This window comes from Lycium barbarum, chromosome 7 (assembly GCF_019175385.1).
Source record: "Lycium barbarum isolate Lr01 chromosome 7, ASM1917538v2, whole genome shotgun sequence".
Classification (NCBI taxonomy): Eukaryota; Viridiplantae; Streptophyta; class Magnoliopsida; order Solanales; family Solanaceae; genus Lycium; species Lycium barbarum.
This window is the reverse complement of record NC_083343.1, coordinates 121,731,649-121,747,122: the sequence shown is the minus strand read 5'-3', so window position 1 is coordinate 121,747,122 and position 15,474 is coordinate 121,731,649. Positions and strand designations below refer to the sequence as shown.

General features: G+C 32.9%; 2 protein-coding genes across 3 annotated transcripts; one reads left to right on the top strand and one right to left on the bottom strand.

Annotated features, from left to right (window-relative positions):
- Positions 1-2,780: 2,780 nt before the first annotated feature.
- Positions 2,781-4,706, top strand: LOC132601858 (transcription factor RSL2-like). The gene is made up of 5 exons (XM_060314916.1): positions 2,781-3,293; positions 3,524-3,763; positions 4,147-4,212; positions 4,456-4,521; positions 4,629-4,706. The coding sequence occupies exons 1-5, from the start codon at positions 2,781-2,783 to the stop codon at positions 4,704-4,706; spliced, it is 963 nt and encodes a 320-aa protein (XP_060170899.1).
- Positions 4,707-6,069: 1,363 nt separating this feature from the next.
- Positions 6,070-14,259, bottom strand: LOC132604065 (uncharacterized). Of its 2 annotated transcripts, none has more exons than XM_060317392.1 (13): positions 14,019-14,259; positions 11,173-11,338; positions 9,723-9,803; positions 8,819-8,901; positions 8,598-8,713; positions 8,397-8,507; positions 8,023-8,132; positions 7,471-7,780; positions 7,319-7,396; positions 7,187-7,237; positions 7,002-7,091; positions 6,715-6,792; positions 6,070-6,336 (listed from the first exon to the last, which is right to left on the bottom strand). In XM_060317392.1, exons 1-13 carry the CDS (start codon positions 14,026-14,028, stop codon positions 6,295-6,297), a joined length of 1,326 nt encoding a protein of 441 aa, XP_060173375.1. In that variant the 5' UTR covers positions 14,029-14,259; the 3' UTR covers positions 6,070-6,294. The 2 variants fall into 2 exon arrangements, with proteins under 2 accessions (XP_060173375.1, XP_060173374.1); XM_060317391.1 differs by lacking the exon at positions 14,019-14,259 and adding an exon at positions 12,491-12,763.
- Between the last annotated feature and the right edge of the window lie 1,215 nt (positions 14,260-15,474).

The window sequence follows — 15,474 nt, the reverse complement described above, 5'->3', positions numbered from 1 at the left end:
GCCTCATTTGTTTCCATTTAATTGAGGTATGAATATGAATGGTTTAGAGTTATTAAGTACATTTATTTACATTAATATTTAAGCATTTATTTGGTTCGAATAGGTCTTAATCATTATGATCTTGAACGAAGACTTAATATCATTAAAAGGTACTTTTGTTTGTATAATTTTCACCACCACTCTATTCACAATCATCGGCCACCACCACTAACAACCTCGGCCATTACAACCACCACCATCATTGTCAACCATCACTATCGACGTCAACCACCAATAACGACATTTGTCATCATAACCACCACTGACAACCACCGCCTTTGCCAACCACTACTTCAGTCGCTATTACACCTACCAACTCTATCATTATAATTATATTCACTACCGCCACTGTCATCGTCGCCGCTACCACTATCAGCCACAACCACCACTGGGGTCAAACTTACAACCAACCACCTCCACCATAACAATTAGCACCGCCGCCATACAACTACCACCAAACACATCATCAATCACCACATATTCTTCAGCTACCACCCTCACCACCAACAACTAACATCAATCAACTGCACCATCACAAGCACCACCATCATTACCAACTGTCATCATCGCGCCAATCACCACAACACCAACCAACTTCACCATCACAACTATCACCACCACCATTACTAGCCACTAACACAACCATCACCGCCACCACTACAAACCATATCCACCATCACTAATAGTCATAAATGTTTTTTTTTTGCTAAATAACAATTTAATTTTATTAAATTTATATTTTTTTAAAATATTTAATTACTTTTTTTATTTGAAGCATATATTTATTATATTTAAAAATAAATAAATTATGCACATTCAAATGTTGAAAAACAAACAGTCTTAATCATTCATTGTTCACATCTAGATACAACATTTTAATAATTTAGATGTACATTCAGATTCATACGTCGTAATCTTAATGAAAACAAATTGGGCTCTAGTCTCTTTGGTTATTGAGTTGTAACATAAAACCGCTCATATTGTTTAGCGGAATTTTGAGGCAAATCCTAATAAACAACTCGTGATTTTTACTCTCTTGAGCAAGAAGTTTGCCATAAACTCGTGTGTATTCCCAAGTGCTTAGGTTGAAGAACCAGGTTCTTCAACAAAGCGAAAATCAGGTATACACAATTAACCCCTCCCTTGTGGGTATAGATGCACAGTAAAATGACAAAAAGAAAAAAAAGAAAGAAAAACAAAACTAGAAATAAATTCTAGTTGATATTAATTCGTGGGGATATCTTTATTTTATTAGCAGTACAACAATACAACTAGAGCAACAATGGTTAGGTTTTTGAGACAAAGGGAAGGAACAAGAATCGAACTTTTGACTTACTGTGTCGGATTTCGTTAGTAGTTTTGAGGATCTCTTGACTTGTCTTCCATGATCAACTGTCTTCATTATTCCCTTAACTGAATTCAACCCCCCAAACCTTTTTTCATACTAGTAAAGAAAAACATACATACCACGTTCTCTCAATTACTGTTTTTTTTTTTTTTCCTCCTTTTTATAACGTATGGTAATGTTTGGCCAGCTAGTATATCTTAATTAATCTGTTATATTTCAATTTATTCTGTTAATAGTTGATACGAACTCAATTAAGAAAGCAATAAAATAGAAAAAGATAATTAAGCACAAGATAGGATAAAAGGGATAACGCAAGATATTAGATTATAGAGAAACATAAATTAGCAGAAAAATAAAAAAAAATAAAAAGATAATCAATCCACGAGAGAAAGATTAAACTCATAATTGGACCCAAAGGAAATAAAAATTGGATTCATAAAAGAGATAAAACAGATATTTCCTATACATTCACTCAAACGAGTATCATATTTATTGAGCAAAAAGTAAATTATTAAGGAGAATTAACCTTAAACTATGCTATTTATACTAGCTACTAATGTGTATTACAAAAATAGCCAATGGACCTTGATGGTTAATTGTTAAATCGGCCTTCATTTTCATCTATTTGCCTTGATATCATCTTGTAAGGGTTTCATAACTTGCGTGTTAAGTCGGGATGTATCAATAGCACATATCTGAGTAATTTTATCTATCAAGATTTTAGATAGATAGACAGACGTAGATTACCTAGTACTATATTACTATTATTATTATTATTACTACTACTTCTTTTTATCTTTCTCACTTACTAATTATTGGTTATAACCTTAGGTGCTTCTCTCAGCCATATTTGTACAGAAGTTTTTTCTGCCTTAATTTACTTCTTCTCTTTGTCATTGTCTGCCAAACTCATACATTATCATTAATCATTCTTAACTACGCGAAAATATTCATTAGTCAGTGGTTAAACGTCATGCCCCAATGATTAGATTAAGACAGTTAGTATCCTTCTAATCACTCTTCAGGGCATAATAACTAAGTCCAAGATTACATTAACGATTAATCTTATTGAAAGGATGGCACTTTATTTTATTTTATTTATCATCGCATAAACTTGGTCCCACTTCTGAGTTGTACATTGCCTGTTGTTTGGCCCCACCAGTTGACTCCTAAAGATTCCATAAGGAATTATGTATTTCAATGTATAAATTAAGCCAATTAATTACTTAGCTAAACATTCTTCCATTTCCTCATAAACCTTTCTAGTATAAATAAGTTCCCAACTTTTAGCTCAATATTCCAAGTGGAGATCATCCTCAAAAGCTTATTTTGTCACTATCCATTTTGAGAATAATATTTAGTAAATCACTTCAAATTTAAAAGATCACATATAATGGAGCCTATAGGAGGTTTTTTTGATGAAGAATGTGATCAATCTTTGAGCAGAATTTTCTTTACTGAAAATTCAGATTTCATGTTTCAATTGCATGGTGATCATCAAACAGGCAATATTACTGAAGGGAGTTTTTTATCTTCTCCTAATTCTCATACCCTTAATTGCAACATAGAGTATTTTTCTCAAGAAAATAGCAATGACAGCAGAGGAAGTGATGGTATGTTTTTTCTCAACAACAATACAAGTCATGAATATCTGCAACACAATAATGAGTCCACTGATTTTTACATGATGGGCCGAAAGAATCTTGAAAATTCATCCCTTAATCAAGTGTTGGCTGCTGATGATGATTATATCATGAAAGAAATGGCCTGCTTGAAAGAAGACAAAGGCAATAATAGCCATTTGGACAATGAAATGCTGCTAAAGAGGAAGTTTGATCAAGTAGCAGAGGATCAGAAATTTAAGAATTCTGAAAATCCCAAGAAGAAATCACGGGTGTCAAGAGATGTGAGTTGAAACAAAGTTTAATAACAGCAATTGATTATCTTTTTGCTGGAATCTTGAGCTCAAGATGAGTATAATAGTCGACAGATGTATAATATTCATGTAATATACATATTATACACTAAATACTTATACATAGTACTTATAATTTATGTATATTTACTAGCGCATCTAAATATTTTTGACCGATCGGTCAAATGTATAACTTTCCATTAACTATTTACTCAATGCAGGGACCAAAAAGTAAGAAGAGTAACCAGCCAAAAGGCAAAAAGAACCAGAAAAACATCCAAATTAACAATGAAAAAGCAGGAGAGAAAGAGAATAATAATAATAATGCAGCAAATTGTCAGAGTGGACAGAGCACAAGTAGCTGCAGCTCTGAAGATGATACCAATGGAGGCACAGATTTAAAAACCAAAACAAGGGCCAGCAGAGGGGCTGCAACTGATCCCCAGAGCCTTTATGCAAGGGTAAGAAAATCAGCTTTTATTCAATCTGTTCAGCCTCCAAATATAGTCTTAAAATTAAGAGTTTGACTTCAATATAGTGACAGCTATGTTGCTCGGACTCTCCAAAAATGTAGCCGCACCTATGTCGGATTCTCCAAAAATGAACTGCTATTGGAGTATTCGATGACCTGTTGACATTTTTGAATAGCCCCAGCAATATAGAGTGACAGTGTAAAAGTAACCTGAAATATATTTCTAAGTAACTTTCTGTAAAAGTGGATGCAAAATAAGATAGGTGACCTACTACGACATGTTAAATTACACTAACAGTGGAAAAATCTTTACGTAGCTCATGTATATAAGTAAAATCCTTAAAACTGATATTTTCATTTACAAAAATGCAGAAAAGAAGAGAGAGAATCAATGAAAGATTGAAAATCTTGCAGAGTCTTGTCCCTAATGGCACAAAGGTGATGATTTGCATTACCATACTACATTTACTTGAAATCTATATTGCTCGGAATCCTTACAAATGTTGATGGATGTGTGTCAGATTTTCCATAAGTAGTAGTACATTTTTGGAGGATCCTACATAAGCACTGCAGTGTTTTTAGAGAGCCCGAGCAATATAGCTTGAAATAGTGTTGTGCATGGCATTTGTTTCTGTAAAATCAAGAATCCTCTGACTGAGTTCTTTAATTGATATAATTCAGGTTGACATAAGCACAATGCTTGAAGAAGCAGTTCATTATGTGAAGTTTTTGCAGATACAAATTAAGGTATAAAAAAAAAAAAAGTATCCCCTTTTAATTTTACGTACTCCTATTATTTGATTGATTGACATCAGAATGAATCTGAAAAACTAAATATTTCCCCTTTACTGCAGTTACTGAGCTCAGATGATATGTGGATGTATGCTCCAATTGCTTACAATGGAATGGGGATTGACCGCTTTCATACATAGTTTATGAATTTGGAAGCAATAACAGATGCCATTTTGCTTTTAATTATTGTCCTAAGTATAAGAAATTAAGATATGCTGACTATGTAAAAACACAAAGTTCCATCTTGATCATGAGAGATTCTCATGTTTCATATATTAGACATATATAATAGCCTATTATTACCAGCCATTTGAGATTATTCAGAGAGGACTGGTTTCCTCTTGCAAATAAATGTTACCTTACACGAAAAAAGGTCTTATGGTTGAGATAACTATCTAAATAACGAAAAATAGCATTCTTTCTAAGACTAGACATAGGAGAGCATTCTGTGAGGAAATTTAAAAGTACAGTTTTGGTTGATGCATACAAGATTTAACTTTAAAAGGATAATATTCTTTTCTCCATTATATTGTTGCTCCCTACAGACTATAGTCACTAGACAATGAAAGGGATAATAGCAGTCACTAGGATTTACAAAAAAAAAATCGATAAATCGAGTCAAAATGGAAAAAAGAACGATTAGTTGTTTGATTTAGTATTGAAAGAGAAAATTTGACCCTAATTGATTTAATTTGGTATTAATAAAAAAAACAAATTGAAACTAATAAAACTCGACATTATGTACACATTTTTATATTGTTTTATACATAAAAAATATTTATTATAATCTATTTTGAAATTATTATTTAACATTGTCATAATTTGTTCTTAACATTTTAACTTTAGATCTGGGCTTGCAATTTTATCCCAATGTCCAGATGTATTACCTTAGACTTATCTCAAACCAAAATCAAATATTTTCTCCCTTGTCCATATAATATATTAACTTAAATGAAATCATAACACCACCGTTATTTCCCTTGTCTCTGACAACAATCCATTTTTAGTCAAGCATTTCAATATATATGAAGTTTTTAAAGTTAGAAAGAGCTGATCCTAAAAGTTAAAGCTCCCAATATATGATATGATTTTTTTCTCTCTTTTATGGCGTTGCGATTGATAGTTATATATACAATTAATTAGATACAATAAACTGAATTAGCTATGATTTAAAAATAGCGTGACATTTATCTCATACTCACAAAAATCATACAACATTTTTTGCCTCACATCGAACCACAAGAAACCGCAAAAGACCGAAAATGAAAAACCTAACTTTTATTGATTTGATTTGCTTTCTAATATAAAAAACCAATACAATTAATTTGAAAAATATTATATTCGAACCAACCCCACCTATGTACACAAGTACCATCTACTCAGTCATGCTTCTGTAGATTGTCAAACTCGACTTACTCAGACAAGTGCTGCATGAGCCCCAGTTAACCCATAGAAGACTATCGACGAGAGATGGGCTCATACGAAGAAAACACAAAGAGATGGTTAAGAATAAACAGTGAATCATGCTTTCATGACTTAATTGTATAGCTAGAATTTTGCGAGAACATATAAAAAGCGACCTTCAGTTGGAAAAAAATGATACAACTAGTATTCTGAATTTTTACCATCTCTTAATACAAATGTGCGACTACAAATTGTTCATGACATGGGAACCAATGTCCTAATAAATTTTAGCTGGTCAACCGCGATTCTACAGCTAATACTTCTTCAGACTTGATCTCCAGCAGTGTAGTAGCCCACATTCTTATCCTGCGAAATACCATCACGATACATTTAGTTAAAACGGCCCATAATCAAGACAAAATATCGTTCACATCTAAATTCTTTCGACAGCCACGAGCCCCGACCATAATCCAAGATCCTCAGATGAGCAAGTAATACAATAACAGGAGATGCGACACTGCCTCTCAAACAGTTTCTACCCCATAAAACGGGAAACTACCATTAACTTGACAAATATTGAACTCACAAAAACTAATCTGCTAGTTGGGAGACATCGCCGGAACATGAGTTCAGGGCAAAGTGATGCGGCAAAAAGGATATTTACTCACCAGCAGTACAATAGGATGACATCAAGGACACCTAAATTGACCAGACAGAGCGGAGTAAAAGAAAGTTATTACTTGCCTGAGATAACATCCTTTGCTTGTTTCGAAATTGAGTCCTGGTCTTGTTAGCAACCGAATTTGGTGACTTGTATAGCCTCTGAAAAAGGAGCATTATCATAATATAAATATAACGTTAAATCAGGACATTAGGACTCAATAAAGAAGGAAGTATGCTTCTTCTTTTTTTGGGAGACCTGACGCAAATGCAGACAAGGAAAAACAAATTTATGCAGCAATACAGATATAAACATACATAGAGAATGTCAACTGAAATATTTTCTGCAAATATTCATAAAATAAGGCCACCTTTTCAGGTCCAGATATACGATGCTCAACACCAGAAAGCAATTTTTTCTTTGGTGTGAAACCAAAGACATCATGAAGAAACTCATTTTCCTGCACAGCAGAAAGGAGTATAGGTAATTATGAAGACTGACAAAGCAATATATACCAACAATCCAAAACTCAACTTATGGGTAAAGAAAGTATACCTGCATGTGCTTCACAAAACCTCCTCCAAGAAAGTGCCTTAGGAAGTTTAACTGTTCAATAAATTACACACAGTTTCAGCAAATATACAAGCAGCCACATGCTATTAGAAGATTGAAAGGGACGAGAATTACCTGTATCAGTTGACGCCAAGTACTTGTGGTAAGCGAGTCTCCACCAATCTTCATTGAGCTCTCTGGGGTATACCCTTCCTGATAACGATAGTAAGAAAGCAAGAGGCAAAAACTAATGCATATCTGAGAATAACTTGAAAATGGAGTACTACCTCAAGAAATTCCAAGATTTCTCGAAATGTGTTTCTTTGAGTGTTTAAGTCCTTCTTGGCTGATCCTTTGCCTCCGGCCTCCACCGAAAGACTTCTCACCTGATTCAGGACCTTTGCCCTTAATCCCTGGATATGTAAAATATCCTTAGATTTGTTTGCTTCATCAACGGAGCTGTCACTAGATCCTTTATCTTCAACAGAGAACTTCTCAAGACTCCCGACTTCAAAAACTAAAGCAAGTGCTTCGCCAGCTGCAATGCGGACAGCTCTATCATCCTTGTCCAGCAGAGTTGAAAAGTACGAAATTGACCTGCAATATAGGAAGAGGCATACTTCAATTATTTCTCACACACACCCCAAATACAATTTTGCATCCCATTCTGATCTTCATTCATATAAACCACACAAATGACATCTCCCTGAGGGGAAGTTACAAGTATTACTTTTCTCTCTTTTTTCTTCCTTTTGTTAGTTTTTCCTTCTTTTTTTCTTTTTTTTCTTTTTTCTTTTTTTTTTGTTTGGGGTAGGCTTGTAATTCGTGCACATACTCACCCTTGCCAGCTTTTTGGGTTTAGTGCCAATCCACCAACAGTAGTAAGGAGGAAAGACCAAGCAGAAACCATCATTGTTATCATTGGCGGTGAAGGTTTAGCAGTGGCCACCTGATCAATGAACCAAACACAGCTGTCAATAAGATACATAAAGAAAGTCATGTAAGCAAAACAACAAAATTCTCAATAGGGACCAAGGTTGGAACTTCTATTACAATATACCATCCACACATGGCAGCAAGACCAAACTTTTAAGAAGTGAAAATAAACGTAAAAATCATGCAGTAATATATACGGATTAAGGATCGGCATTAACATCACAATATGTCCACCTAAAAGCACCAAAACCAAGCTTTTTAAACATGAGTAACTTACATTAGGACCAATTTTTGGATGAATGACTTGCCACATCAATTGCATTGACTTCTCTGTTTCCTCTGGTTCTTCGCCTCCAACAAAAGTGATAATGGCCAAACACTCCAGTAGCTGACAACACCCAGAAAGAAAAATAGTCAGCATTCAAGCTTGACAAGAAAATGCCAATACTAAAAGATGCATCCACCATCTAAAACACACCGCAGATATCTTAGATGCCTCGGAACGAGATTTAAGAGCCTCTGTAATAGGAGACACTGATTCTTCCAACATTTCATGTGCTTTGTCCCCAGGGCCAGCAGTTAAAGCCAGAAGTCCTAATGACAGACAAAATTACACAAGTCAAATTTGGGTGTCAACTTGAAGGATCAATATCTAAAACCTCACAGCTCATCAATATTCAGAGTTAGAAAATTACTGACCAAGAACATGAGAGGCTAAAGCTATCTCCTTGGAAGAGCCTCGCTTAATGGAATTCAGACATTGTTGCAACATCGTGGCAAATCTGCAAGATGGAACATAATCGTGAGAAGGGCACTATTAGAAGTTGCCATTACAGCGATCTCACTAACCAAATTGGCCCTACAGCCACATTTCATATTAGCATAAGTTACTATGGGATCACTTAATTGAACCAAACATATCCCATATTAGCCTGCTGTTATTTGGCCCTGTAGTATCTCCCCACCCCCCACAACATCCCCCACATTCCATATTAGCATAAAGTATTATGGAATCATGTATTTGAACCAAACATATCGTAAATACTAGCCTGCTGTTAGAAGAGTGACAGTCAAAATATTCATTTATTCATAAGTAACAACCTTCTACAAAAAGAAAATTAACTCATAGTTACGAAACTAGTACTCCAAGAAACAAAAGAGTACATGCAAATTCTATACACTGACCACATGTGGACAAAAATATTTGCCCCATTCTAGCTGGAACATCTGCATGGCATTTGGTAGATACTAATAGTATGGTAGAATAGTTTTTTTAAAGATATAGGTCATAGGTTCGAGCCGTGGAAGCAGCCAATAATGCTTGCATTAGGGTAGGTTGTCTATATCACCCCCTCGGGGTGCAGCCCTTCCCCGGACCCAGCTAACGTGGGATACTTTGTGCACCAGCCCTTTACAACCACTAGCCAGATTACCCTCCACCTTTAACCATTTCTTGAAAACCAAGCGTCTTTTCTCCGGAAAAGAAGTATAACTAACAAAAGAATTTCATCCATAACGAGAAGCTAAACTCAAAGAAATAAAAGCCGGACAATTGCCAGATCAGCATAACACAACTTCAATACAATTAAAAAAAAATCCTTACTTCTTTTCAACAAAGTCATGTTGTATGTCACTATTGAAGGCTTCTATAATAGAAGCAAGAGCGTCTTCTCTTGTTGATCCCCTACATAGCCAACAAACGCAAATAAATATCAGTCACATCCTTTGTTAGAAGCAAATCGAAGTACCATATCCAAGCCATCTATCAAATGGAGCTACTGAGCAAAATAAAAATCATTACTACGTCTGCTTTATAGACAGTCTGCTTTAGAAAACTTCTTTTCAAGTAATCAAAACTATGGACGTGTGGATTAACAAGCAGATTAAACTAAAGGAATCACTACACTAGTAAATGCAAAAGATTTTATTGACAAGTGAATCTTAATGATTCGCTGGTCGGGATGGCGGAACCGAAATCTTGGTGATCCTCCGTCTATCCCACCCCAAAAATATGTTTCAACAAGAACCAAGACTAAAATAGAAACTTCTGGTACAATACGCACCCATACACCAGCAAAATAAAGTACATTGATAGTCCAGAGATTGGCAACTTAAAGCTAGCAGAATTCAAGCCAAATATTTCTCGACAATAAAACACAAACCAAAACCATGGTCACTTAAAACAAACATAACTTTTCTAGATAAAAAGTTTGTCAAAAAAAAAAAAAAGAGAGAGAGAGATCAACAACCTTCCCTTTAGTTTTTAGTACCTGTTTATCTTTTCGATATAATTTTTGTTGCCTACCTATGTTCTTTTCAAAATAGAAAATTACCCACCTCTTAGTACTTCCATATAAATTTATCTCAAAATTTAAAATCAATTTAGTGTATCTTACTTAGGAATATAGCTATAATATTAGGTAATGTAGTCAAAATTAATAAACGTAACTTTGAATTATTCTTCCGTTTCCCCACTTATTTCAAGGTATTTGACAATATATGGAACTTAATATGTTAATTTAGCCTAAACATAATATAGACACAGGAACAAAATATTAAACAAGGGTTGGAAAATAAACATGATAAATAAAATGGCACATCAAATTTGAACAGTTAAATTAATTCAAAATTTTTGAAAGTTGTGAAAATTATGTAAAATACCAGACCATGTCAGCCGTTTCTTTTTTGTTCACCGTATCAAACATTTCAGAAGTCGCAAAATGAAAAACGAAACAATAAAGTGTCAACTATATTGGAAGGAAAGAGCATAAATGCACAAGACATCCCCAAATTATTGGGAAATTTTAGTAGCTCAGTTGGTTGGTTATCTGAACTTTCACCTTGTTGGTGAGGGTTCGATTCCCCACACCTTGTAATCCCCTTCCCCATTTCCCCTTCCACTACCCCAAATTATTTTTTCTCAAAATAAACCAAATCAAAATCCAAAGCACCCTCCATTTTCAGAGTCATTTCATTTAGTATTAAAATATGCTACATTGAATTCTACATGGATACATAGTAAGTAACGTAATGAATTGAAACATGATAGAAACCTTTTTTCATAGAGTGCATTGACGCATTGATCAAGCAAAGCCTCCTTGTCAACTTGAACCTCCTCTGCACCTGAAACTATCATCTCTGACCGATAAGTTGACGATGAACTCACGCTATCTGCATCTTCACTATCCAACATTACAGCATTCTTTCGTTGCGAACTCTCTACACAAAAACAAAAAAACAAAAAAAGGACAAGTTACCCATTTGGCCGGTCAGCAAAAAATAATTACATTTGCTAGAAAAATATACAAAAGATATACAACATTATGGAATATCAAAAATGTATATTTTACGTATACCATACATTAATATACAAAAAATGTACATTTGCTGGCTATTATTTCGGTGAGTGGCTGTTAATGTCAATTTCACATAAAACAAAAAAAAACAAAAAAAAAAAACCACCGTCACCAAAAATCCTCAATTCACAATCTCATTTCCAATTAAACCACAATGACTATAAACAAATAAAATCATTTTTTCACACTATGACATAATTCAAATTAAAATCAAACAACCAAAAATCTATTTTTAGTCAAATTACAAGTATTAGTTCATTAATTAGACGCCAAATACAATCAATAAGTAAAACTACATTTCCATAATAAACTCAATTCCATTAATTTGATATCTTATACTTTCTCCTTGCCAAATTAATCAAATTCCACCCAATGTTCAGCTAAATTTCTACATGAATTCATATTAAAAAATGAAATAAACTTTATATGTTCAAAGTTAATATTCCATCCGTTTCAATTTATTTGTCCGGTTTTGACTGTGTACGGAGTTTAAGAGAGCAAAGAACACTTTTAAATATTGCAGTATCAAATTAAAGATACGTAGAATGTATCAAAATTCTCTTTAATCTTGAAGTCTTAAACATGCAACGTGGAAAGTTAAAATTAAAAAATTACTAAAAAAAGACATTATTTTTTAAAGAGAATAAAAAGGAGAGCAAGACAAAAAAGAATATAAACATGGGGTATACTTCTTCCCTACCAAATGAATTCATTAAATAATTATTTTAAATAAACTAAATATTCAAAAGTTAAATAAAGGCTAGTCACTCCGTTCCAATTTATGTGGGACCTTTTTTTACTTGGTACAAGCTTTAAGGGAAAAAAATACTTTTAAAATTTATGGTCTAAAATAAGTATTATATATTAAATTATTTATAATGTCACAAACTAAAAAATAAAATGTGTCACGTAAATTGTTACGGATGGAATACAAATTAGTAGAAAGATATCATAAAAATGTACATAAAGCAGCTTATACATAGATAAGTTGAAAAGAAACAGAAACAATACTTACTTCTACCCATGGTGAAAGCTCCGGTTAACAAAGGTCAGAAACAAAAACAGGGTTGACTAAAAGTCAAACAATGAAAATCAACTGAAGGAAAGATATCAAAGGGCAGAAATTGAACTGAAAAAACAGACTTGTTTGAATGGAGGACCAATGTATCCATAAAGAAACTTTAGGGGTTGAAATTGAAGTTTCTCAGATTGTTACAAATGAGTCGAAGAAGAAAGAGCGAGTGGGACAAGAAAGCAGGTATTTATATGTAATAAATGTAATGCTGTGGTGATATTTTTTAGGTAGACAAGAGAAGAGAAGAGGTATTTTAGTATTTTTGCTTGGAATATTCGTGAATTGTGTGCGAGGGTGTAGATGTTGCTGTGGTGGGGGTCATTACGTGGAGTGAGCATAACCGTTGGTTTGTTTTAAAACGACAAATTTCAAAAGTAATTTTTTTTTATAAAACTTTATGTCAAAATTGAGACTACTAATTTATTAGTCATTGCTTCAATTTATTTATCTTATTTTTCTTTCTAGTTTATTTAAAAAGGAATGAGAATTTTATTTTCAACTTTTCACTTGACATATCTAAGATCATAAAATTAAAACGTATTTTGATACATTCTATGTAAGATAAGGTTGAAAAGTTTTTTTTACTTTCTTAAAATTAATGACATTTGCTAGCAAAATATACAAAAGCTATACACTAATATGGAGTATCAAAAATGTATATTTTATGTATACAATACATTATTATACAAAAAAATATACATTTACTGGCTATTATTTCGGTGAGCGACGGTTAATGTTAATTTTCCGAAAAAAAAAAATCCATCACCAATTCCATAACAAACTCAATTCCATTAATTTGATATCTTATACTTCCTCCCTGCCAAATTAATCAAATTCCACCCAATTTTCAGCTAAATTTCGACATGAATTAATTTTTTTTAAAATGAAATAAACTTTTAAGTATTCAAAAGTAAATACTCCCTCTGTTTCAATTTATTTGTTCAATTTTAACTTGATATGGAGTTTAAAAGAGTAAAGAGCACTTTTTAAATATTGTATTATCAAACTAAAGATATGTAGAATGTATCAAAATACTTTTTAATTTTAAAGTCTTAAACATGCTATGTGAAAAATTAAAATTAAAAAATTATCAAAAAATATCAGGAGACTAAAAAAAAGAGTAAGTCAAAAAAATATAAACATAGGGTATACTTCTTCCCTGCCAAATGAATTCATCAAATATTTTTTTTTTTTAAATAAACTCCAAATATTCAAAAGTTAAATAAAGATCACTCCCTCAGTCTCAATTTATGTAGGACCATTTCACTTGGCAAAGGCTTTAAGATAAAAAATAAAAAAAATAAAAAACTTTCGTCCAAAACAAGTCTTGGCTGTGAATAATTCATAATGTCAATGTGTCACATAATTTAGTACAGAGGGAATACAAATTAGTAGAAAGATATCACAAAAATGTACCTAAAGCAGTTCATACATAGATAAGTTGAAAAGAAACAGAAACAATACTTACTTCTACCCATGTTGACAGCTCCGGTTAACAAATGTCAGAAACAAAAACAGGTTTGACTAAAAGTCAAACAATGAAAGTCAACTGAAGGAAAGATATCAAAGGGCAGAAATTGAACTGAAAAAACAGATTTGTTTGAATGGAGGACCAATGTATCCATAAAGAAACTTTAGGGGTTGAAATTGAAGTTTCTGAGATTGTTACAAATGAGTTGAAGAAGAAAGAGCGAGTGGGACAAGAAAGCAAGTATTTATATGTAATGCTGTGGTGAAATTTTTTATATTTATTTAGGAAGAGAAGAGGAGGTATTTAGTATTTTTGCTTGGAATATTCGTGAATTGTGTGGGAGGGTGCAGGGGGTTGCTTTGGTGGGGTGATGATGTGGAGGGATCATGACCGTGAAGCTTCTTGATTTGATTGAGCCATCAAATTTACGTAGGTGAGTGAAGCATTTTATGTCGACAAAAGGGACACTTAAATATTATATACGGGAAAAAGCTCAAATATATCATTAAATTATCAGAAATGACTCATATATGCCACCCATTAATAGTTTGACTTATTTATACCATTATCGTTACCAAAATGGCTCATTTGTGCCATTTTTCATTAATTTGGGTCGGGTTTAAATTAATTTGGAATTTATAATTAGACTGGTTTAATTAAATAACGTAACCTCAGATGAGCTATTTTGGTAACGGCGATGGCATAGATGAGCCAAAGTATTGACGTGTCGCATAAATAAGTTATTTTCGATAGTTCAATGACATATTTGAGCTTTTACCTAGTATTTATTACCGTCGCAATTTATGTGATACTTCCTCAGTCCCATAATAAGTGTCATATTAGTCAAAAACATGCATATTAAGAAACTGATAATACAATGTAAAGTTTACTAAATTATCCCTATATAATACAAATAAATTACTTTTTGCTCTTTTCTTTTGACATTAGGAATCCAACATTACCAAGTTACTATGTGGCTTTTTCAATCATCATTTAAATATTACTTTAACTTATCAGTTTTTATCTAAGGGTAGAGTTGAAAAAAACTAGTCAATTTATGTCTTGATTTTCTAAGATGACACTTATTATGGGATATTTTTTTTTGAATTAAGATGACACTTATTATGGGACGAAGGAAGTATAATTTAACTAGCACGGAATTTCGAAAACTTTTGAAACTTGTGATCTAAAATAATCTATAGATATATGTGTGACTGTAAATTATTTTATTAAGAATATATCGTCCAATCTCGAATAATTTAAGGTAGAACTAGACTTAAAACCGGGATGACTAAAAGTCAAACGATGACAATCAACAGAAGGAAAGTTATCAAAGGGCAGAAATTGAATTGAATAAACAAAGAAACTTCTAAACTTGTTTGAATGGAGGACCAATGTCCATAAAGAAACTTTAGGGATTGAAATTAAAGTTTCTTATATTGTTAAAAAGGAG

Coding starts and splice junctions, on each gene's coding strand:
- LOC132601858 (XM_060314916.1), top strand. CDS start 2,781: ATGGAGCCTATAGGAGGTTTTTTTGATGAAGAATGTGATCAATCTTTG. Junction 4,213..4,455: donor TTGTCCCTAATGGCACAAAG/GTGATGATTTGC, acceptor GATATAATTCAG/GTTGACATAAGCACAATGCT. Junction 4,522..4,628: donor TTTTGCAGATACAAATTAAG/GTATAAAAAAAA, acceptor CCTTTACTGCAG/TTACTGAGCTCAGATGATAT.
- LOC132604065 (XM_060317392.1), bottom strand. Junction 8,508..8,597: donor AGGCATCTAAGATATCTGCG/GTGTGTTTTAGA, acceptor GGGTGTTGTCAG/CTACTGGAGTGTTTGGCCAT. Junction 6,337..6,714: donor AGCAAAGGATGTTATCTCAG/GCAAGTAATAAC, acceptor GGTATTTCGCAG/GATAAGAATGTGGGCTACTA.